The 24,937-nt window shown below is 46.4% G+C and overlaps 1 protein-coding gene across 2 annotated transcripts in view; it reads left to right on the forward strand.

Moving 5' to 3' along the window:
* LOC119827302 (carboxyl-terminal PDZ ligand of neuronal nitric oxide synthase protein-like) overlaps positions 1–24,937 on the forward strand; it is a 295,495-nt gene that overhangs the window by 71,382 nt on the left and 199,176 nt on the right. For both annotated transcript variants that reach the window (XM_038348855.1, XM_038348856.1), the window contains exon 2: positions 5,649–5,720. In XM_038348855.1, coding sequence (XP_038204783.1) covers positions 5,649–5,720 — 72 coding nt within the window. The remainder of the gene's footprint in view (positions 1–5,648; positions 5,721–24,937) is intronic.

Below are 24,937 nucleotides of genomic sequence, written 5' to 3' on the forward strand. Positions count from 1 at the left end.
TGGTCTGCTACCTGCTGGTTCGATCTTAGCAGAAGTAGAATCATACACAGCGTTCATCTTTGTGCTCTGAACTTTCTACCTTGTCCCTGGAGACATCTGACGTGAGCTCTGTCAACAGAGGGATCCCCCCAGGGGAGGGTGATGGCAGACATCACAGGGATCTGTGGGTGGTGAGCGTTACATGGGTGGGTATGACAAGTAGTTCTGTCTTTTTGCTGTTTGCATTATCAGTCCCATGCGAGGAGACAAGGCAGTTCAGTTCGTCACCATCTACAGGAGTTAATCTCTGGGAAATAAGGTGGATCAGGGCCATGGAAGTACTTCACAAGGCAGTCGTGTGGCACCCAGGCTGAGGTTACCCAGAAATTTGCAGAAAAGCATTTGAAGCTCCCTGTTAATCTTCTATGAAGTTAATTCCTGCTTGCCTGAAACCTGGAGCCGCAAATAAAAGACCTGTCTCACCCTCATTATCATGACTACTTATCCACTTTGTATTGTCCTTAAATTATTCCCTTTTCTTTTTCGATGTCTTTGAGATAAAATCTCATTCTGTAGACCAGGCTGGCCCCACACTCATGGTCATCCTCCTGCCTCAGCTTACTGAGTGCTGAGTTGACAACTATGAGTTACCATACCTGATTTTTTTCTTTTGGAGTTTATGGGCTTTTTATTTCACTTTAGATGATAATGAAAACGTTGTAAGCTGCGGTATTTTTAAACTCTTTTGCTTGCGTCCTCCCTCTGCTCTGTGGTAGCTGCTCTGAATAGAGTCCCCATGTCATGTTTCGCAGCAGGGATTCCTGGAAGGAGGAGGACACAGGGATGCTGTAGATGTATAGAAGGCCAGGTGATTAGAAATCCACCCGCAGCAGGGTTTAATATACCACTGTCCTTTGGTAAGCTGGGGATTGTGTGTGGTACTCAGGAGTACCTGGCTTCGATCCAAGCCAAGCATCTAGATGACAGTCAGGTATATTATGAAGCCACAATAGAACGGAAGGGGGGTGGCTGATACTGAGAGGCAGAGCAATGATGTCAGTGTTGGAATTCCAGGCAGAAGCCAGCGCTTAGGCCTTTCCCTTCACCTTCCCCAAGCAGAGATCCTCCCATGAGCATCTGGGGCAAGTACACACCCGTTCTTGTGAGATGATGGTTAATCAGATGAGTTTTGGATATCTTCTTTGTGCCTCGACCAAAGTACAAGTCATAGGCATGTTCATCCCAGGAATACATGTATGCAGTCCCGTGTGGATGCCTCAGAGGAGAGTTGGAGGGAGTTATGAAGTCTTCAGGGTAAGCGTTCAGCTTCCTTAGAAGTCAGGGATGGAGACTGGGGGTCCAGTTGAATTAGACAGAGACAGGAGTGTTCCGTGTGCAGGGAAGAGCATGTGAGGAGGAAGTAAGGTATATGTGAGGATGGCTGGGCCACATGGACCATAAGGCCACATTGAGACGGCTATTTGTCATCTTCAGAGCAGGTGCAAGCCATCATGGAAGGTTCTTAAAGCTTTTTTTTTTTTTAATTAATTTTATGTGTATGAGTATCTTGCCTGTATGCCAAATGTCCCTTGTGCATGCCTAGTGCCCACGGAAGCCAGAGGGCATCAGATCACCTGGAACTAGAGTTATGAATGGTTATGATCCATCACATGGGTGGTAGAAATCAAGCCCGGGTCCCCTGAAAAAGTGGTCATTGCTCTTAACTGCTGAGCCATCTCTCCATCCCCAAAGGGACAGGAATGAACAAGCTGCAGTTAGTCATGTACTGTAACAATCGGGGAGAAGCCCTTCAAGGATTGAAGCCTGAGTTCCAGCCTTGTCTGACTGGGGCTCATACCAGAGTGAGGAGGGCGAGGGGGATGATGGGAGGGATGTGATGTGGGGAGCTGAAGGAAAGAAAACAAGTTGCCGTTTTGGAAAGGATTTTAATTTCTAGGTATTGAACAGGCCTTTTTCATTAAATGCAGGTAAAGGGAAGGAGATTTCTAGTTGGTAAGCCCTCCCCCAGCCATCAGAGAAAGGGAGCTGGCCTTGCCTGATCACAGTAGCAAGGGAGAGCAGCAGTTTGTTAACTCAGCCTGGGAATCACCTTTCTGGTCTAGAATGGGGTGGCGAGGGGGAGGGGCTCCTAGCCTAGTTCAGTTTCTTATAAAAATGACGTGAACTTGACCACCAAAAATGAGCAATTAGCAGGATGAACTGACCCTCAGGCAGGTGGGACGGATGTGGACTGTCTCGTGACTTGGTCAGGATAGAAGCGTTAGCTGTTGGGGTGATAGTGGTTAGGTCAGGTACATTTACTTGGCTGTGGTAGAAAGGAAGGTGGTTGCGGTGCTCACACCCTCTGCTTTGGTCTGAGGTGCTGGCTTTCTGACCTCTCTGCTTCCCCGGCATCATGGTTCTCATTTTGATTGATGTTGTTAATGTGAATATTTAGCTTTCAAGGGAGAGGTAGACTAGTGTCCCCTTTGTGTGTATCCTTCTTCTTTTTTTTTTTTTTTTTGGTTTTTCGAGACAGGGTTTCTCTGTAGCTTTGGAGCCTGTCCTGGAACTAGCTCTTGTAGACCAGGCTGGTCTCGAACTCACAGAGATCCGCCTGCCTCTGCCTCCCGAGTGCTGGGATTAAAGGCGTGCGCCACCACCGCCTGGCCTCGTGTGTATCCTTCTAATCTCTTCAGTTGACCCTCAGGCACAGCTTGACGGAGCTGTGCTGGCTCCTGCAGGCCCACTTTTGGGAAGGCAGATTTGTGATTTTTCTTTGCAGGGAAGGAGAGAGTGGGCGTGTGGTGTGACTGTGATGAGTTAGTGGGTGTACAGCATGAGTGGGTGTGTGTTAGAGTTATGTCAGCACACACACACATGCGTATAGCAAGTACGTGTGTAGGTGTGTGCTGCTTGGGTAGGGGCTGGTGGAGTGAGGCAGGCCTTTGGAGTGTGAACATGGGTGTGAATAGGGGCACTCACATCTGAAAACTTAAGCAGACGCTGGGGAACTCCTTCTCTCTACATTACATCTCCTGTCCTGTGCTGTGTCCCCTTTATGCCCCCCTCCATAACTGGAGGCTATGCTTTTGTTTCCTAGTTGTTCAGCCCCGAGTAGTCACACAGAAACTTGTATTAATTACAAACCGTTTGACCTATTAGCTAAGGCTATTATTAACTAGCTCTTATAAATTAAATTAACCCATTTCTATTCTATATTTTGCCTTGAGGCTCTTGGCTTGTTACCTCACATCTTTCTTCTCATGTCTTCTTGTGAATCCCACTACTCGGCCTTCTTTCTCTATCTCTGCTTGGATTTCCCATCTAGCTATATCCTCCCCTGCCATAGGCCAAAGCAGATTCTTTATTAACTAATGGTAATAAAACATAAACACATCATACAGAAGGGTATCCCACATTACCCCCCCCCCCCAGTTTCCTCACTGTTCCAGTATTACCAGTCCAGCAGCACCCCTCCCTAGGAAGGACGTGGGCTGGGGTACAGTAGCCAGGCGCCGTGGTTAGCAGCTTCCCTTCTGGGCTGGCAGTGATTCAAGGATATGTACCTCCCCTTCCCCTCAGGCTCCTCTACAATGGATGGCCTTGCTCAGTCCTGAGACCTTGGCCTTCACATGATTGTGGAGGAACTGAGCCTCAGAAGGTTTATGTTTCTGACTGCGATGGGTTCAGGGCAGAGCAGCATGGAACAGGCAGGAGAGAGATCCTGGACACTTCCCCTAGCCTGGAGGGCATTTGTAATTGGGCAATCATGAGTGGTGTCATGCCATCTCTGGCTGCATAGGTCACTGACATATTGCTGCCCTGGCAGCTCCAGCAGAGCTCACTGGGGAGAATTGCTAACCACAGAGAAACCATGACCGCACATTCGATCTAGGGGCTTTGTTGCCTCAGCAAGGTGCAAGGTCCTGTACCAATAAGCCTGTGTACTTTGGTGGGCTCCCCCAGGGGCCAGACTGCGGCCACCTCATCTGCTGCTGGGAACTTCCTTCTTCAGTGTGTCAACAGAAGCTGTTGGTCAATACTAGGGGAAATCCGCTTGTTCCCAGTGTCATTTGTGAAACTCTCTTGACTGGAAACAGTCCTTAGCTCCAAGTTTTGGGAAAAACTTTCTTTTCTTGAAACCATGGGGAATTATCTTTTGAATGAGACTATTCCTATTTTCATCAATGCAATCTTTGCTTAGGTACATAGCAAGCTATCCAAGGCCGACTCCTTAGCTAATTCTTGGATCTGTAGATGAGATGGATTCAAGGGAGTGCTGGAGTCCGGTGTGGTAGATCCAAAAGAGGTGCTGCGTTCCTTATGACCCGCCTGTACGCATGGGCACAGACAGATACCGAGGCCGTGTTTAAAGTCATGAATAATCCAACCTTTTTTTCTGTAGAACTAATAGTCTGAGTTTATGTCCATCAGCAAACAGAAAAAGGAAACTGGAACTAACCTGTTGAGAATGGGAACTTATTTTATTTTGCTTAATTTTGCATTGTTTGATTGGTTTTTAGCAAGGAATTTCATGTTATACTTTAACCTGAATGCGGTCTGGTTTGGTAGATAATTTTCAAGTATAATCAGGGGCAGGTGTGGGAGGCACGTGTGTAATTCCAACTCAGGAGGCTGAGACAGGAGAGTAGGCAATTTTGAGGTCAGCCTGAGTTAGATGATAAGTCTCTCTCCAAAACCAAAGATAAATAAATAGCACAATTGGTGGGGACATGGTGGCACATATCTTTAATCCCAGCATTCAGGGAGGTAGAGACAGACAAATCTCTGTGAGTTCGAGGCCAGCCTGGTTTATAAAGTGAGTTCCAGGACAACCAGGATTGCCACGCAGAGAAATCCTGTTTTGGAAAAAATTAATAAAAGTACAATTAGATAATTTTTTACATAAAAATTTAATAATCCATTCTTTCTCCAGTCAGGAACTTAACAAAATATCAGAGGTCTCCAATATGTCTAGTGATAAGTCAGTAAAATTCTAATAATTAAAAAAAAGTAGCCAGAAATAGGGACTCAGGCTGCAATCACAGCCCTTGGGAGACTGAAGCAGGAGAAGCGCTGTGAGTTCAGTCTAGCCTGGGCTACATAATGAGCTCCAGCCTGGATTTAAGAGTGAAGTCCTGTAAAAATACAAACAATAACAAAACAAAGCAAAAAAAAATACCCGGAACAACAACAAACAACTCCAAAAGTATTTATTTTTCTCTAAGTCCATTTATTTTTATTTTTTGCAAGCACTTTTATGTAAGAGGTGTGTGTGTGTGTGTGTGTGTGTGTGTGTTAATTTACTTGATCTTACAGATGAAGAAATTGAAGGGAAGTAAAGAAAAAGCCACCTACTGTGCCCTGTAGACGTTGGCAGGAATCCCTATAAAGAGCCTTTCTTATTCAGATGCCTTCTGAGCCAACACAGGCCTTTCTACATTAGGAGCAAGATGAAAATGGAAGCAGTAATTTCTGGTTAACTTGCTTATTTATTAAAAACTAGAAACTATTTCAAAGGAGATGATACCCGTTGGGCTTTTAATTTCCTTTTCTGTAAAATGGGGAGATAAAGCGTGCGGCCTCAGAGTCTTTGAACTCCTGACGTTCTGTGGTTGGGGACATTGTCCTCCCCTTCTCATTCTCTCTTTGCTTCTTCTCCACAGTATGTGGGAAGCCTGGATGTGCCGAGACCCAACAGCAGGGTGGAGATCGTGGCTGCCATGCGCAGAATTCGGGTGAGTGGCCCCTGTGTGTGACTCTGGAGTCAAGCTTCCTTGCTGCTTGCCCTTTCAGCCAGAGCTGAGAGGCAGAATGGATGGCTGCACCCTTCCAGGCCCAAGAGTCCATATTCCGACACCACTGGGAGACTATTGTGAATTGTGCAATAGGGGCCAAAGGTTGGAATGGGTGTGATGTCTGAGCAGTGCCATCCTCCCTGTCTCGTGTCTGAAAGCTCTTCTATCCGTGATGTGTGTATAACGGTTGGTTAGGCAGTGAAGGAGAATGGCAAAAGGTAGAACAAAACTTTAGTGAGCTTCTAGTAGTTGGTCAGAACATTTTAAAATGGTAATTGATTGTGGCACAGAATAGAAGGTTTGCTTGGAATTTTAAGTGGATATGAAATTTCAACAAACCTTATTTGGTCAGCTGCTTGAGGCTTCAGGATGTGTCAACTTTTTTGGATGTTGTGCTTGCCCAACCCCCTGCCACACTGTCCTGTATCTCCTGGGAGAGTTTGCTACACATGGCAACCCACTGCTTTCTGACTCTGCTCCATGGGACAAGGGACACCAGAACAAGAGAACCATGCAGTTTGGAGGTGGGCTTGGGATCGCTGAGGTGTATCGTGAGTGTGTTGTGGCAGGAGTTGGTGTTAGCATGGCTGGGTTGGCCATCTCCGGGTGCAGCCTGGTTTAGGTCATTGTTCTTTGGAGCGATCTGTTTACCTAAGAGGAAAAACACAATAGGTACCAGAGCTTCATTTTGCTTTGGTTAGTTTTCCTTTGAGCTGGTTCTTTACCCTGCCAACAGAAGCGTCAATGCAATGACATCAGTGCTGGGGGAGTGTAAACATGCTTGCCGTTGGCTTTCTGTGTGGCTCAGCGATGCTCCCAGTCATCCAGCCTTTTCTTCTTTACCAAGGTGAATTTATTGATACTATTATGTACAACAGTGCTGTCTTCATGGATTTGGTAATTAGGAAACCTAAAGTACTTTGATGAGAGTAATCTGATGAGACAGAATGGTCACAACATCAGAGGATGGTGTCATGAGAAGTCATGGGGGCCCAGAAATGGACATGTGGCCTGAATGCGTTCTGTCACTTACCACTTGGTCTCATGGAAAAGCTCTAAGTTTTACTCCCTCTTCGGCTGCAGGTCTGCGGCACTGAGCTTCAGGCCTCCTTACTTCCTCCTTTGCCCCCCTATATGGATAGAAGCCGAAGCCCTGAGTTGTGTTCACTGCTGCTATGATCAAAAGATTGGGCCTGGAGCGGCCGGCACTCTGGGTGTCCACTGACGTCCTCTTTTATTTATGCTTGACTGATGGGAGGGAATGGCTGTTGCTGATATTACCATCATTGTGAAAGCAGTAGCTCCCCCAATAGTAACAGCTACTTCTGTGTGGGGTGAATTTTTAGATATTTTCATATTGAATATATTATTTATAGCTACTTTGATGAGGTGAGAATGTTCTTAGTACATTTCGTGTATGAGGACATGGAACCTTGGCCAGGTTAAATACTTCAGGTCAGGTTGCTGTTCACAGCAGCTTGGGTGTAGGTGCACTTCCTTTCCTGGCTGCCAGTTCCAAATAACCTACATGGAGCCTTAATACTAATTATAAATGCTCAGCCAATAGCTCAGGCTTGTTAATAGCTAACTCTTACAACTTAAGTTAACCCATTTATATTAATCTACATTTTACCACTTGGCGTTACCTTTCTTTCATCTTGTACATCCATTTTCTCTTTGTGTTTGGCTGGTGACTCCTCTTTCTCTACTCTTCTTCTCAGTGTCCTTAGTTTGGTTCTCCTGCCTAACCTTCTCCTGTCCAGCTATTGTCCAGTTAGCTTATTATTAAACCAGTCACAGTGACATATATTCACACAGTATAAAGGAATATTCCACACTTAAGGGTTCATACTCAAGACTGTGCTGTGGCCCCTAGTTCCCTGCTGAGGGCTCTTTGGAATGGTGATTATGAATCTTGACCCTAGTTGGGTGGAACCAAATAACTGCAACTGAAAGGGAGCCCATAGCAGAAACACAACTTAGAATGGGCAGAGGCATAGGAAAACATTACCTGGAAGCAGGAGCAGGCCAGACATGGCATGGCGCTAGCTGGTCATGGGATCTGCAGGCATCTGGGACTGGAATGTGGCAGTTTCCTCTTCTCTCATTACCTGCCAGCTCTGGCAGCCGCATGCCTCTTCCTACAGCCCCCCCCCCCCCCCCCCCCGTGTGGGAGCTGTTTCCAGTGCTTAATGAGGAGCTCATTACATTAGAAGGAGAAATTAATTGGTCAGAAAGTTGTTTGGGCTGGCTGTCCAGTTGCTTGTGTGGACTGGCTGCCATTAGAAGTAAGAGCTGTGATTGTGTGTCTTCCGCCCCAAGCCCCACAATTCACTGCTGGGTCCAGGCTGCTATTTTCTTCTTTTTCTTTGCCTTTCAAAAGCTGTTTGGGCTGTAATTACAGCTGTCAAGAACTAGGGCATGGGATTTCTGTGTAAAGGACTACAGCTGACACTGTCCTTTTATGTTGAGTGGTGTCTGGTTAATGCTGGGTCGGACACGGCAGACTTTGGTTGCTGGGTACTCTGCTGGTCTTAGAAGCCCCAGGCCTCAGGGCTTGGCCAAAGAGCAGTAGGTAGTCCTGAGAGCAGCTATTGATAAGAATCGGAGCCTCACAGGTGAGATGCATTGCCAAGGCCTTCATTTTATTTTTTTTTCGTCTCATATTTTTGAGATAGAATCTCACTATGTAGCTCAGTCTGACCTTGAATTTACGATCTCCTTGCCTGTCTCCTGAGTGCTCAGGAACAGGTGTGGGCGCCATGCCTATCATTGCTAAACTCTGTAGATCTTATCTCCTGGCCCTCTCTGGAGAGCTGTGTTGTGAAGTGGTTATGAGACTCTTACGTTTCCCAAAGGATCCATTCAGGGTCTGTCTGATGATGTCCCTAGTCCTGTTAGGAGCTGGGGTCTAGTAGTTGGATGCATCCTTGCTTAGCTCCAACCTCATGCCCCAGTGTGGACTCAGTCAAATACATATAGACTTCGTCGTTGACTGCCATGCTTCCTCTGCCCTCTGTTGATTTTTCATTTGGTTTTTCACTTTCTCCACATTCTTTTTGAATTTATGGTATCGGTCATAGACATTTCCCCCCTTTTAATATGCTTCTAAGAAATGGATGATAAACATGCATAGCACGAAGTTCTGCTTTTCAAAGGTTTTTCAAAGGTTCAGTAGTTAAGGCGGACAGTTCAGCAGTTAAATGTATCCTCACTGTTGCATGTAGAATCTCCAGTCTTTTTTCCTTCTTGTGAAGCTGAGATGCTATAGTCGCTAAATACAATCCTTTCTCTCCCCAGCCATAGGTGGCCATCTTCCTACCTTCTGTTTCTGCAGTTTTGACTGCTTTGAAGGTATCATGAGAAAGTAACCATGCAGCATTTGGCCCTTATGTTGGCATGATGTCTTTCTTCATGGCCCATCCATATGGTATAGGGTCAGGATTTCCTTCCGTCCCAAGGCCTCCTTGTAATTTGTGTGGTTAGGCCACATTTTTCTTATGTATTCATCTACTAATGGGAATTCTCTCTCTTAGCTATTTGTGAAGAATATTGTGTGTACATGGGTGTGCAAATGCCTCTTTGAGAACCTACTTTGATTTTTTTCAGTCTATATACTCAGAAAAGGGATTTCTGAATATGACGGATTAAATATTTGACCTGGCCTCTCACTATAGTAACTAGGCTGGTCTTGAACTTGCGGGTGTAAGTGATCCTCTGGCCTTAGCTTTCTGAGTAGCTGGGCCCGTAGGCTTGCCACTGTGCCTGGCAGTGGCTCTGTTCTTTGAGGATCTTCTACCATGCTTTCATTTGGCCTTCCCTCCTATGACGCACAGCAATGTGTGTTCTGGACACACATTATTAGTAAAGGGAAAAGAGGCTCAGAAGGTGCGTGTCCAGCAGGAAGATTACACCCAGTTTGGGGGAGACAGGCAAGCGTTTGTGGGAGCGCACAGAGATGAGCCAGTAATGATAACTGCTGCTGACAGACAGCTTCTGAGACGAGGCTGTCACAGCTCCGAGAGGTCTGGTCCTGGAGGACGGGGCCACATCCTGTCACAACTGTCCTTTGAACTTCAGTGTCTAACATGACGCCCAACTCTCCTGTGTCCTTTGTTCTCAGATGTCAACACTAGTCCCGGCCACTTCACTGTAGTCCCCTTGGGAAGGGTACTCGGTGTAGTCGAGAGGGCTCTCAACAAAGAGTAATGGGAGTTGGGCTGGAGTTTTCCCCTTGAGTTAATGTGTGACCTTGGCAAGGCCGCTGTCTGCTGTTAATCTCCGTTTCCTCGTTCATAAAAGACAGCATGCTACTTCTCATCCTGTCTCTCTGGTGCTATTGTTGGATCTGGGATAGTGCGTGGAAAAAAATGCTTTCTAAACCATAAAGGGCTATTTATATTCATGGCTATCATTTTGTAGACCTTTCCTCTGGGTTTCAGAGCATTTCATACATGCAGATAAATACCCTAAGGCGTTGAGCTGCCTCATCCTGCTGCTTTTAACAGCCAGCCTCTTTGGTGCTAGCGTTCCTTCCTTGGGGAAGCCATCTTGAGTGGCTCCTTCTGTCCTCTCAGGCACCTGCCACATACCCGGTCACTGGTAGCATAGGAATTACTGTACTCCTAGTGTCCAGCACATGATCCTGGCCTCCCATTGGCCACTTTGACCACAGGTTAGGTGCATTCTGGTCCACGCTGCAAATGGCTTCCAAAATGGTGCAATATGGAATTGATGTTTCCTACCTAATGTGCCTTGATTTCTCTAGTGTGGTTGCACAGGTGGGATATGTTGTCAGTGGCTTGATAACCAGGAACTGGCCTTGTCCCCCACCTCTCCCTGCAGCGGCCACTTTTGCTGGCTTTCCCAGAGCTTTTCTCAAGGAAAACAAAAGAATGGAAAACCAAAAAGACCATGGGTGCTCTCTTTGGAAGGCTTGAGTTAGATGTGTTCTTGGTAGCTCATGGGGGACTGGTAGCTTTGAGGAGGACTGTGACTGGATCTAGGGTCCTGTCTACATGTCCCTTTTCCCCATGGCAGTGGATCTAGTGTGGCCTCTTTATCATCTTTCTCCCTGGTTGCTTGCCTCGGTCAGCACTGGGCTCCTTTGTCACTAGGTGCTCTCATTTTTGATGCAAGTTCAGAGTCTAAGTACCACACTGTTGTGTTAGCTTGGCCCTGTCACTTCACAGGACACAGTGACCACTCTTTCTATCAACGGCTTAAAATAGCTCCAACTTCTCATCTTGACATTTCGGGGGGTCAGAAGCCTGAAGTGTGGAACTGCTAAGGCATTGGTGGGACCACTTTCCTGCTGGAGCCCCTGGAGAACAGCCTGTTGTTCCAGCATCCTGGCAAGTGGATCCAACCTGTGGTCCCTTGAGCACATTCAGCTGAAGGCAGCTATGGAAGGGACCTAACATGCAGTTATAAACTTACAACACGGTGAGAGTTTTATTGTTGTTGTTAACTTAATTGCATGGTTTTCAAATGTGACCTTTTCAGATGACAGCGTGGTGTCACATGTCAAAAGGTTGGGTGTGCCCAAAGGCTGCCCATGTTTTTAGCATGTACCTCCATTCTGTCTTCACAGCCAGCGTCCTGCCACTGTGACCTCTGCTTCCTATCAGATATCGCCTCATATTCTGTAGCCTCACTTCCGTTTTTCCCTAGGAATCCCAGCTTATTCCTCTGTCAGGTTCATCTTCTCATCACACCCGCAAAGTCTTTCTGTCTAGTAATATAGCACCTTTGTAGGCCTGGGGCGCTAGTCTGCCTATCATCACAGTGAATTAGAGCATTGGGCTCTAGCCATTGGGAAGGTCCCACCCTCTTGTGGAAGTTTTCTGGTATGAAATGAGGCAGAATGAAATTCATATCCCATTTCTTCTGCTTGTGATCAAGGGGCTTTGGACAGACTCAACCCCTCATTCTTTGTTTAATTATCAATAAAATTTAAATGATGTCTTTTCAGTAGATAGATTTAACCAGCTATATGTGAATGCATACACAGTACAAAGAGATGTGCCTGACCCGTGGACCTGTGTGCCCTAAATGACAGTACTAGGTGGAAGCTACACCTCAATAGTAGAAGGCTTGCCTGGTATGCACAAAGATGGGAGTCCTGTGCCCCCAAAACAAACCAACAACAGCAGAATGCCTTGCCATTTGCATGCCTGCAATTTCAGTGCTTAAAAGGCACAGGCAGGGGGATCGCTAAGTATGAGACTGGCCTGCTGGAGAGATGGCTCAGAGGTTAGGAGCATTGACTACTCTTCCAAAGGTTCTGAGGTTTTTGTTTGTTTGATTTGGTTTGGTTTGGTTTGGTTTTTTGAGATAGGGTTTCCCTGTAGCTTTGGAGTCTGTCCTGGAACTAGCTCTTGTAGACCAGGCTGGCCTCAAACTCAGAGATTCCCCTGCCTCTGCTTACCAAGTGCTGGAATTAAAGGCGTGCCTGTGCTACCACAGCCTGGCTTCTTCCAAAGGTTCTGAGTTAAGTTCCCAGCAACCACATGGTGGCTCACAACCATCTGTAATGAGGTCTGGTGTCCTCTTCTGGCCTGCAGGCATACTTGCAGGCAGAACGCTGTATATACAATAATAATAAATCTTTTTTCAAAAAAGAGCTCTTCATCTGTATGTAATGAATTTTCATAAAGTAAATAGATCTGTGGGTTCTTTGCACGGTATATAGGACTGGCAGCAGCCCATGCCTGGGCATAGCCATTTGGGTTGCTTGTTCAGTGTTTGTTTTTGTTGCTTTTGCTATGTTTTTTGACTTGTTAGTGCCTGTGTGGTCCTGGTGGTGGACATTCTGAGTAACACTGTTGAGTCTGGAGTCTGCTTATTCTGGACTCCAGAGATCTCGGGTAAGGTATCCACTGTGGATTCCTACTGAGAGCAATGATGTGATCTCAGTGCAAAGTTTTCTCTGACTTATTTGAATTTATTGGTTACATAATATAACTTGGGTTTGAATTATGAATCTATTAAGGCCTGTATGCATAAGTAGTTTATATCTAGACTATGTTTTACATATTTAAATGATATTATAATTTGTCAATACTTTTTTGGGTGATGACTTTATTGAGATATATTTCATATGCTATTATAATTTATACATCACATACTATACAATTTTAGCAATGGGATCCACTATATATTCATATGCAGCATTGTACAACTGTTATTATAGAACTTATTTTCCCCCAAAGGAAACTCTGAACCGCTATTGAATTTTTGAAACTTTTGCAGCACTGGGGATCAAATTCATGGCCTCCGCCATTCTAGATAAGTGCTCTACCACAGAACCGTTGCTTCTAGCAACTCTGCACCTCTAATATCTCATCTCCCAATCTCCCCAAAACTCCCAGCCCCAAGGATCTACCAATTCACTTCCTACCTGAATGGATTTGCCTAGTTTGGACAGTTACTACTGATGGTCTCAGAGAATATGTGGGCCTTCGTGTCTGGCTTCTTCCAGTGTTTGCAAAGTACCCCTGTGGGTTTTCATACTTTACCATTTTATTTCTTTTTATTACTGGCTAGTATTCTACACTATACTTTTGAAGTACTAGACACAAGTCCGTCACTGGGTGTTTGTCTTTCTGGGTTTCTTTGAAAGGGGCATGACTTGGTTTAAACTTAAGAAAACACTTCGGCAGCATGTTACAGCTGTCTTCCATTCTACCAAAGGACACAAGTTGGCATCCCTAGGGATGCTGAGGCTGGCATTTTCATCAACAGAGGCATTGATGCACAGACAGCCAACCTTGATTTTTTTTCCCTTACTCACTGGGAGGGAGATATTGACTTCCACTTCTGAGCCAACATTATTTTAGGCTTTGGAGTCTTAAGGAAGTTAGTCCCTACCTGGATGAAGCTTACATTCTGATGGCTGAGAAAGAACAGAAGGAGAGACTAGATATCCAGAATCACATGGAAATTCTCTGCAGAATGAGACTAGGTAGTACCAGGAGGTAGACTGAGTGCCGTTTTTGTATAGCTGACTGGGGAAGACCTCTTGGTTATGTGAGTAGGTAGGGAGGGCATGTGCCATCTGGTTCTCTGTAGGAAGAGTGTTTCAAATAGAGGGAACAGTAAGTATAAAATCCTGGAGCAGAGGATAGGCTTTCTAGGTTCAAGGAACAGCCTGTGGGAAAGTATGAATGGTGGTGTAGAAACCTGAGCTGGAATGGGTGGTTATTTGTAGGAATTTTCCCCGCGAGTCACATCTCAAGAGAAGCTAATTCCCTAAGAGCCTACTGAGTACCTGGATTTCACATGAAAAGCACATTTATCTTTCCTTAAATTTGAACCAGAATGAAAAGTCACTTAATTCAGTTATGTTTCTAACATGAGGAATTCAGTAATTCTTATTTTCCATTTTTTTTTTTTAAAGACAGGGTCTTACTATGTAGCTCTGGCCATCCTGGAACTCACTCTTAGATCTGGCTGACCTTGAACTTACAGAGATTTTCCTGCCTTTGCCTCCTTTAAATGTGAGTCATTATACCAACACAGGAATGATTTTTTTTTAAAATAACTAGGGCAGAGATGATTTATTAGAGCCCAGAGTTGTCAAGACAAAACATACAGTTGCTTTTAAATAAAGGACTGGCTCTATTAAAGCCTTACATATTTAAGAGCAAGCAGGGATATCTTTGAGTTTCTGCAGGAATGCCTGAATGCATCCAGCTCAGTCCGCTTTCTTAGATAAGCTGCTTCATTTGGAACAGGGAGGTTTTTCTTGATACAAGGTCTCACTTTGGTCCTGAACTTGTAGGCTCAAATGATCCTCTTGCTTCAGCCTGCTGAGCAGTTGACACTATTGGTGAACAACACCAAACCTGGCATTTGGGTATTCTTTTGGCAAAGTCTGTCTGCTGTAGAAAGAGGAAGTACGTACTGAATGCCAGTTTGTGGCTGCTACACTAGGCAGCCTTCGAGGGGCCCTTTGCTCAACTTTCTGGCTTTGGCAGCAGGTGACATGGTACATGCTTACTTTGGTGACTTCTTTGGCCTTAAACACGCATTCATGTATAAACGGATTTCTTGCTTTAAATATATATAAGTATACAGATCTGTGGGTGTAAATACACCACAATACTCTGTGTCCTTTACCACTGTCAATATCCCAAGCCTTTCATTATCCTTGTTATAAACTGTGCTCATTAATCAGTAACTCCATCCCCAGCCTGGAACTCTGTCCTGTGTCTCGTCTCTTCATTTATCTCTTCTAGGGACCTCCCACAAGTGAAATCTTATGCTAGATTTGTCACCTGTTTCTGCTTATTTCACTGGATGAGATGTTTTCAGGGCCCATCTATGTCATAACATGCATTAGCAATTAATTCACTCCTGTGTTTAGCCAGAAAGTATTTTTTCTTGTGACTTCTCTGAGCTGGACTCTGAGAGCCCAGGCTGGTCTCTGGTGACCTTTTGTACCTAGCATATGACACTGGTTTTGATATATGGCCAGAGTGTTCCTGGGATCAAACATACCATAGGATAAAGATGCTGTGCCCCTAATGAGATCGCTTTGGTACCACAGTGAAGACTCAGCTTCTGAGAAACACATTCTTTTGACCTGTGTGGAGAGGTCCGCATTTGTGGTTTCCTTCTTCTCCACAGTGGCTTAGGTGTTTTTTTTTTTTTTTTCCTACTGTGATTTTATCTTAGCTTCTAATAACCCTGCCAGGAGTGGCTATTACTGCTTTGGTTTTTTTTGTGTTTGTTTTTTTAAAGAGAAGGGTCATAGGAGTGGAGTCACTGCTCCGTGTTCCTGTCCTTGTGTAGTCTAAGCAGACATGGGTCTAGATTTCACTGTGCCATGTTGCTATATAGCTGACCCACAGGTAGAGCGCGCAGAAGTGTCTGCCAATCATCGCCCCTCTGTGTGGGTGTGAGTGCAACCATCATCCACTTTATAGATGAGCAAGCTGAGGCAGAGAACGGTTAAATAGCTCAGAGCTGGTAAGTTCATGGCAGAGGTTGAGCGTGGTGCTGCTGGTACTGGGAACCGAGACTGGCGTCTGGCTCAGGGATCCTGCAAGAGCAGGCGGAGTCTCCTCATTCCCAAGTGTCTGGGCAGACAGTGTCATCTGTGTCCCTCATGTGTCTGCCTTCCATCTGGGAACACTGCCAGGCAGTGCATAGCACTAGATGTAAATAAGGCCATTTTATTTGATTTCTATAAACTTCTTTTCAGAGCTTGAAATTCATATATTGTGTGGCACCACCTCCCCACTTTGTGTTCCAAAGCCACCTTGAATTCAGCGTGTCAAAACCCAGATTCATTATTTCTGCAGCAGTTTCTCCTCTTTGAACTTTCTCCCTTGAATTTTTATATATGCCAGCTTATGCCAGTGAAAGTCATCTTGCCCGCCCAGAATGTAAGCTCCCAAGCTCAGAGTCGTCTTCACCTCCTTTCTCTATCTCTAGTCTTCCCACGAGCCAACCATGCCAAACTGCCTGCTAAACAAATACGTCTCAAATATGTAGATCTGTCTACCCCTCTGCAAGTAAAGGGGAGCCCTGTCTCTTTTTTTTTGCACATATGACTGTAGCCATTGGGGTGTGGGTATCGGTCAAGTGTGTGCTTTGCAGAGGCCCTCTGTATCAGTGTGCCTCACCGCCCGCTTCTCTCTGACCCATCCTTTCCCTGCTGCCCAGCCTGTCCCTCTGAGGGTAGTCCTATTGGTGTTGTTCTGTTCAACAGCTACTGGTGATGCTTTGCCATCTCCTGATTGGACTCTGAGCTCTGAGCAAGGAGCATCAGCTTCTTCTAGTAGCTCAGGCCCCAGGAAAGGTGTGGAACATCTTTATATTCCTGCTCCCTCTTCCTTTCTGCCTGGGAAGATTTTTCTGGGTAGCGGAAGCCTGTCTTCTTAGGACCCAGTTCAACTTCTGCCTTTCTCCACGAGCCCAGTTCTGGTGTCCTTTTTTTTTTTAAATCTACAAGTTTCTCTTGACCCCTCAAAGTAGCTTTCCTATCTTTTATGTCAACACCACACTCTGGAAAGACTTGTGACTTTGCCCAGCTGTCTCCGACGTTGAAATACTTTCTGAGAATGGTTGGTAGGAGTTTGGTGAGAGACCTCACAGAGGGGTTTGTGAATCATCGGGGTGTGTACTGCTAGGTGATGGCTGGGCACAGAGTGCCATAGGAGTTGGCAGCACAAGTCATTTGTTCAGGGCCCTGGCTAGGAGGATGCCCTCGTCTGGTGGTGTTTCTCTGGCTTGTCTCTGTTGCCCCATCGAGTCCAGACTGACAGCTTGCCGAGCAGAGACTGCTGTACCACTAGGTGTACCTTGTGCATATCCAGCCTCTTGGTATTGAATCAGTGCTAACAATACTGAGTAGCTCTGGTTCCTGCACTCTCTCTGGGCTGCCTGAGAGCTGCGGCCCTGGAGAGGCCTTTTAACCACTTGGTGGTTGGCGGTGGAATGACAAATGGCTTCTCCACATCCCTCTCAACCCGGTTGTCTACAGTGGCAGTTAGGTTGCTAATGTGATGTTGGTGTCCTGTTAGCCGTGTGCCCTGCCCCTCCTTACCTGCTCACTCTCCTGATGAGACCTGGCACCTTCTTTGTTCTCCTTTATCTCATCCCTGCTGGCTAATTAAATAGGTGAGCTCTCACCTGCCTTTGGCCTCCTGAAAACAGTCATTGAGGGAGCTTGACCTTAGCTTTCCCCCTGAGCTGCCTTGCTGAGCGCCAGGCCCGGATCACAGGGAGAGCTGGCATGGGGCCAGGGAGTTAGTGGTTTGGGCCTTGGCTTACCAAAGACGCTTGTCCTGATAGGTTACTGCAGGGTGACTGTGGGCTGAGGAAGGGCTAGTGTGTTGCATTTTTGTTTCCTGACAAAGGCAAGCTGGACCCTCCCCCAAGGCCCCCACCAGGCCACTGTCTCTCCCCACCTGCCTTCCATTTCACATATTCCCCCACTGCCTCAGCCTCTCCCAGCAAGGGGGATTAGATCAGACACAGACTGCTGGTATATATCTTTGTCAGTTGTCACCTTGTCTTCTTTTGCCTGTTCTATCACTTGTGGAGCCAAGTGGGTCTTTGTTTATTCTGGCCAAGAGGAACTGGGAGGGAAGGAAGTTGACTAGTGCTGGGTATATACGAGTTGATATATGTGTGTGTGTGTGTGTGTGTGTGTGTGTGTGTATGTATGTATATGTATATTCAGAATTTTAGAGATATGAGCCTGAAAGTCACTTCACAGAAAAATCAGGAAACAACAGGAATAGGAGGTGGATTTCTTTTAAACAAGTATCTATCTGTTTCTCTCACTATCTTCTCTGTATCTGTCTGTCTGTCACTGCCTGTCTGTCTGCCTCTATCTGTCTCCATCGATCATCCTATTTATCTATATATGTCTGTCTGTATAAATACCTCTCCACCTATCATTCTATGTATGTATTTATGTATGTATGTAAATGCATGCATGCATGCATCTATCATGTCTGTCTGTCTGTCTATGTGTATCTATCTATCTGAATCAGAAGCTCACGTTGTAGCGTAGGCTGGCCTAGCACTCTTAGCAACCTTCTTGCCTCATCCTCTCGAGTAGTAGAATTACAGGCCTGAACCATGCATGACTCCTGGCATGGCTTTCTTTCTTCCAGGTGACCTGCTGAGCCATATCAGCAACCAAGTATCTAGTTAAAAAGCATCGGTACCACACACATCTCTGACAACAGGTGCTACAGGAGAGGCACTGTTCTGTGTGTTTGCCTGCAGGAAATTCACCATACTTACAGAGTTGCTTTGGAAGAGAAGCAACCTGCCCAGCATTGCTCTGTTGGTCACTGCCCAGATCTGGGACCTAGAACTTGGCTTCCTGACTGCTGTGCTGCCCCTCTAAGGCAGACAGAAGTAGCTGCTGCGTTGCCCCATGGGGAGCCTCTGCTACTTGGACAGTGCCTGTTTCTTGCCAAGTGTGGCTGTGACCTCTCCCTAGGCCTAGCCCTGTATAGAATCAATATTGGTATACATTCAGCCTATCCTGTTGAAACTAGTCCCAGCCCTCCGCACTTCTCGGGGCTGCTTGTTGAGCTGGCCTGCTCAGGTATGAACTTCCACAACAACCTGTTCCTCTTGGGCCACAGCCAAGCTTTGTGACATCAGCTGGTACAGCTGTGGAGACAGCTGATAAACAGAGTCAGGCTAGAAATCCATGTGCTGGACCTTTTGCTGGGGCTCAGGGACTGGTGGGGTCCTGGATCCTGAGCACACACCTTTTCTACCCTCTCCCTTCTCTTTCCTTCCTCCATTGCAAAACCAAGAGGAGAGGCTGGGGATCTGACTTTGTGGGTAAAGGCATTGCTGTGCAAACTTGAGGGCTGAGCTTGGATCTCTGGCTTCCATGTGATTGACATGCATCTGTCACCCCAGTGCTGGGGAGGGGGCGGGGCAATGACAGGCGGATCTCATGAGCTTTCTGGCCAGCCAGTCTATGAACGAGATTCCGATTTAGTGAAGAAACTCTGTCCCACAAATAGGGTGGGGAGCTGGGGGTATAGTTCACTTGGTAGAGTTCTTACATCACAGGCATGAGGCTTCAGGTTTGATTCCCAGTACTGTATAAGCTAGGCATTGTGTCATATAGCTATAATCTTAGCACTTGGGAAGCCAAAGCAGGGAGGATCAGCTGCGCAAAGATATCCTTGGCTACATAGTGAGTTCAAGGCCAGCTTGGGTTACAGGAGACCCTGCCTGAAACAAATCATAGCAAAATTAAAAAAAAAAAACACTAAACCAACACAAAACAGATAAGGTGGAGGAAGACAGAAGACAGCAACCACTTCCAGCCTGTATGTATGTACACTGTGAGCATGGGCCATCAAATGTACACACACGGACACATACTCGTAAGTATTCCTTCCTCAAAACACAACGAGCTCGGCATGGCCTAACTATTCATGCCTGCTATGCCAACATGCAGGAGGTGGAGGCAGAATGGTCAGGAGTTTAAGACAAGCCTGTGCTACACTGTAAAAGCCTGTCCCAACAAGAAAGACAAAACTAAGACGAGGATCCAGTGAAGATGATACATCGAGGAGCCGAGGAGCCTGCAAAACTCCACTTCTCTGTGATGGGCTAAGTTGTTATTCGCTGCCAAGCAGGAGGTTTTAGGGGCAGAGGCAGCAAAAGGCTGAAGATATGTCAGGCTTGGTTCAGGCCTTCTCTGGAATGGGTTAGCCCGGGGTAGTGTGACGATTATAGCAAAGATTTCTCGCTTGCTTTGGGAACTCGGCTGGGGCAGTGTTCTCAGTGGATTTGGAGGTGAAAGTAAAAGATGAACCCCCTGGCTGGGGTCTCTAAGAGTGCTGGGATTCTCACTGCCTAGGGGAAAACCAGAGGGGGCTTTCCCACCCATACCCCCATGTCTGGGCTTTAGGACAGCATCAGCCTTCCCTTGCCAAGTGACCTTCCTTGGTCCAACTGCCCCCTTAGCACCTGCCCTGCTCAGTTGGCTCCCAGCCTCCCTCGGTTTTCTCATTTACAGCAATCCTTTCTTCAAACTTGATTAGATGTCTCTGTTGGCTCACACATCTGGTCTTCATTTAGCAGGGATGACACTTAATTTAAGTAAGAGTTTGGCTGCTTCTAAACTAAACAACTGAATCCTGCTGAGAGGCTGATGGGGACTCAGTAGCTGGATTGTTTATTGAAAGAGATCGTATTGATTTATGATTTTCACTTAAGAAATCTATCCCAGATTCTCTGCATTTAACTGAATGACTGGGCACCCTGAGAGCTCCTTAGAGGGTCTACCTCCCATTTGCAGAGTGAGAAGACCCCTTCACAGTGTATAAGACTGGGGCATGCATCCATATGTCCCCAAAGAGAGCAGTCATGCAGTGGAAAGCTGGAAGCTCATCTCATCCACAGAGGACACCACTTTGGGTCACCCACTTTAGGTCTGTTATGTCTCATCTCAAAATCAGGGGTTCCTTGGGGTTTTGTGATAAGGAGCTCATTGATCTGGTGCTACTGTGCCTGCCCAAAGTCGTTTTTCTTTATGTTCACATGGGCACCCAGATCTCTGGCCAGAATAAATGTCCTACTAACCCTCCAGGGTGACCTGTTTGCTTTGACCTTCTTTGACCTTTGTGGTTTTACTTTTCTCTGGAATTCTCTTTCTCTCTTTGTTCCTGCTGGTCTCTTTTCTTCAAAGCCCGTCTCAACACTAAAAACCTTCATGCTCGAGTCTTTCGATTTCTCAGCTACAGTTACCTGGTAGATTGTTACTGTCTTAGGGTTTCTGTTCCTGTGAAGAGACACCATGACCATGGCAACTCTTATAGAAGAAAACATTTTACTGGGCTGCCTTAAATTTTGAGAGCTTTGGTCCATTCCCATCATGGCGATATGCAGGCAGACGTGGGACTGGAGAAGGAGCTGGGAGTGGAGAAGAAGCTACACCTGGATCTGGAGGTGACAGGAAGTGGACTACCTCACTGGGCGTGGCTTGAGGAAACAGGAGACTTCAAAACCTGCTTTGAGACTTCCTCCAAGACCACACCTACTCTAACAAGGCCACACCTCCTAATAGTGCCACTCCCTTTGGCACTGTTTTTTTTTTTTTCAAACCACCACAGCTACCCTCTCTGTACTGGAGATATTTCAATCTGCTTTGTATTGTGGTTTTAACTTTTAAGATAGGGTTTTATTTCGCCCAGGCTGGCCCATGAACTTGCATTATAGACCAGGATGACCTTGAACTTCTGATTCTTTTGCTTAGATTGGTGGATTACAGGTGCGTGTCACTGCGCCTTGTTTGTATGGCATAAAGATTGAACCCATGACTTCAGGCATGCTAGACAAGCACACTGTCAACAGAGCTCCATTCCCAGCCCTGATTGTTGTTTGTTCTTACCGAGCTGTGTGACAGTGGTGATCCTGTGTTCATGTGTGTTCCTAACACAGGGCTCAGGAAGCAGGGATTAAGATTTCCCGAGTCTTCTGTTCTCAGGGTTCCATGGGTGCTTACCTTGCTCATCTTTATAAACGCTCCTATGGGAGGCATTCTGCTCAGTGCTGTTTGACTGATAAGGTAGCGAGAACAGACTGAATAGCTTGCTGAAGGCCACAGGGTGTGTGTGTGTGTGTGTGTGTGTGTGTGTGTGTGTTAAAGTGGCAGAGCTGGGGGTTCCTCCAGAACTACATGGCCTTTGACTCCAGTCTCTCCGTCTCTGTGCTGTGTAATATCCTTCATCATAGGTACTTGCCCTGCACGTGCACATAAAGAAAAGTTGTACTGATGATGGGATATGAAGAGGAGCAGGAATAGAAGCAAGAAAAGGGTAGAGGAGAAGGAAAAGAAGAGTGATCAGGTCGGAGCACCATGGGACAGAAGAGGCAGGCTGCTCAGAGGGTAGAACTAATTCTCCAGGGAAGGTGGGGATTTGACCAAGCCTTTGGAGCAAGGTACGGTACGTCTGAGGTATTGAGACGATACGCCCTCCTGGTGCTGGTGGGGACACAGGAATTGTGAGTTTCTGTACCTGGCTCTTGTCCCACTTAGTATGGTCACTCCAGATATTCTAAATGTGATGGCTTTTATCAAAGGGGCAAGAGTGGGGAGATGCAGAGCCCAAACCCGTCAAGTCTCTTTCTGTCGCGGAGGAGGTTGAGGGATTGTGGCTTCCTGGGGACCCCTGCGTAGGGCAGCAGGGCTGGCTGTTAGTAATCTTACAGCTTTGAGTAGCCTCTGTGCTTCATCTCTCCCGCCTCTCCAGATTTCGGGACACTGGTCCGTTCCGTGTCACCATAGTGTTGTCTTTGTCATGTAATTGGAACCACAGAGGGTGTAGCTTCTTTAGAGCCGCTTCTTTTGTTTAGCAATATGTAGTTGAGGTTCATGTCTCTTTTGTGGTGTGATAGCTCATTGTTTTGGTTACCATATAATATTCCAGATGTACCACAGTTTATATAGTCACCCACTGAAAGGCCTTGTGGTTGCTTCTAGAATTTGATGGTTATGAACGCAGCTGATAAAAGACACTCCTAGGCAGGTTTTTTTTTTTGTTTTTTTTGTTTTGTTTTGTTTTTTTTCTTTTGGTTTTTCGAGACAGGGTTTCTCTGTGGCTTTAGAGCCTGTCCTGGAACTAGCTCTTGTAGACCAGGCTGGTCTCGAACTCACAGAGATCCGCCTGCCTCTGCCTCCCGAGTGCTGGGATTAAAGGCGTGCGCCACCACCGCCCGGCTCCTAGGCAGGTTTTTATGTAGATTCAAGTTTTCAAATCAATTAGATAAACACGCATAGGGACTTTTCCACATTTAACATCTGCTTTCCCCTAATTCTATCAGGGCAATACCAGCTCACTCTGAAAACTGACGACTCTGCTGTTGACCTGCCTCTATACTGACCTATTTTTCTTTTTCCAGCTGTAAGTGGCAAGTGTCCTCATGTCAGAGACCTTTAAACCATTATTTAAAAGTTAATTTATTTGTGTGTGGCTGTGGTGGGCACGCATGTTCCACATAGCTTGTGTGGGGATCAGAGAACAGCTTGTAGGAGATAATTCCTTGAGTCCACCATGTGGGTCCCTGGGGTTAAACTTGGGCTGTCAGTCATGGCCGCCAGCACCTTTACCAGCGGCCATTCTGCTGGCCTAGAGAACGTTCTCTTTTAAATACAGGAAGTGATGTGAACGAGAAGGGTAATTCTGGGTTTGGAGCTCAGGACCATTCTGGTGTTGAGCAGTTCAGTCCCACGAGCCATATTCCCCTTTGCTTTGGTCCAAAGGGCCAGGAACCCTGGGGAGGTTGTGTCAAGAGTGACTCACCTTGTGTGACTCAGGAGAGGAACTGGCCCACACATGACCCTTTCAGGTCTCGGGGCAGGCTGTGATAGCAGGCCTTCCAGGTAGGTTGGAAGGGAGTCTGCCATTTGAGTGGTTGGCATCGGGCCCCGACCACAGGGCTGAGCCACTGCAGTTTACCCTCTGCTCTGCCTTTTCTCACATTTCCACTTCCTGGCAGGTCGCTGCCCTGTCGATCCAGATGCTGACATCCAGAGTTTTCCTACTCTTTTGTTTATTTTGGCATGCTCACGGGGCTTTTTATTTATACACATTTTAATTGCATAAAGATGGAAATTTTTCTGCTTGATAAAGATTAATAAACCAGTGTTTGAGAACAATTTTTGAAACACTTGCATGGAAAGTACAGAGGAACCCCGTGTTCCCACTCCCACATCCCGTCTCTGCGGCTGCTGCCATCACGTACTCAAGGGACACAGTGGTGACAATCGATGGCCCTACAGTGACACATTGTTATCACCCAAAGTCCATGTGTCATGTCAGGCTCACGCTTACGGTCGTGCTTGCTTTGGGCAAATAGACAGTGGCGAATGTTCAGTGTCGGAGGTCTGGGTAGAGGACGTTCACTGCCCTGCAAACCCCCTATGCTCCGCCTGCTTTCCTTCCTCCCTCCTTGCCCCCTGGCAACTACTGATCTTTTCACTGCCTCCATAATCTTTGACATTTCCAGAAAGTCATGCCTCTGGAATCATACAGAATATAGTCTTTCAGACTGGCTTCTTTCAGAAGGAGGCATGTTTAAGGTTGCTCCGTGTTTCCTCAAAGCCTTCTAACTCACGCCTCCTGAGCTGTGATTACTACTCCATTGTTTGACACACCACAGTTTACTTATCCATTCACCACCTAAAGCACACGTCGGCTGCTTCCAAGGTTTGGCAATTATGAGAAAAGCTACTGCAAACATCTGTATGCGGGTTATTATGGAGGCAAACATTTTAATTTCGTTTGGATAAACAGTAAGGCTATGGTCTTAGGGGAAGAATTGCTTAGGTTTACACCGCTCGTATTTTAGAGGTGATGAAACCATGGCACAAAGAAAGCGAGTGAGTTGACCTGTGTCGTGTGTGTTAGCCTTGCTCTGCTGCTGCTGCTCCCAGGAACATAGTCCTAACACCGGATAAATGATGGAGGAGATTTTGGAGGTCAGAGTTGGAGGGGCTACATATGGCTCTCTGTGGCAGAGTCCTGAGGTAGTACAGGTCATCACATGGCAATAAATGGTCTCTCTCTCTCTCTCTCTCTCTCTGTCTCTGTGTGTGTGTGTGTGTGTGTGTGTGTGTGTGTGTGTGTGTACGTGCGTGTGTGTATAGATGCAGT

Source organism: Arvicola amphibius, chromosome 12, assembly GCF_903992535.2.
Source record: "Arvicola amphibius chromosome 12, mArvAmp1.2, whole genome shotgun sequence".
Taxonomy (NCBI): domain Eukaryota; kingdom Metazoa; phylum Chordata; class Mammalia; order Rodentia; family Cricetidae; genus Arvicola; species Arvicola amphibius.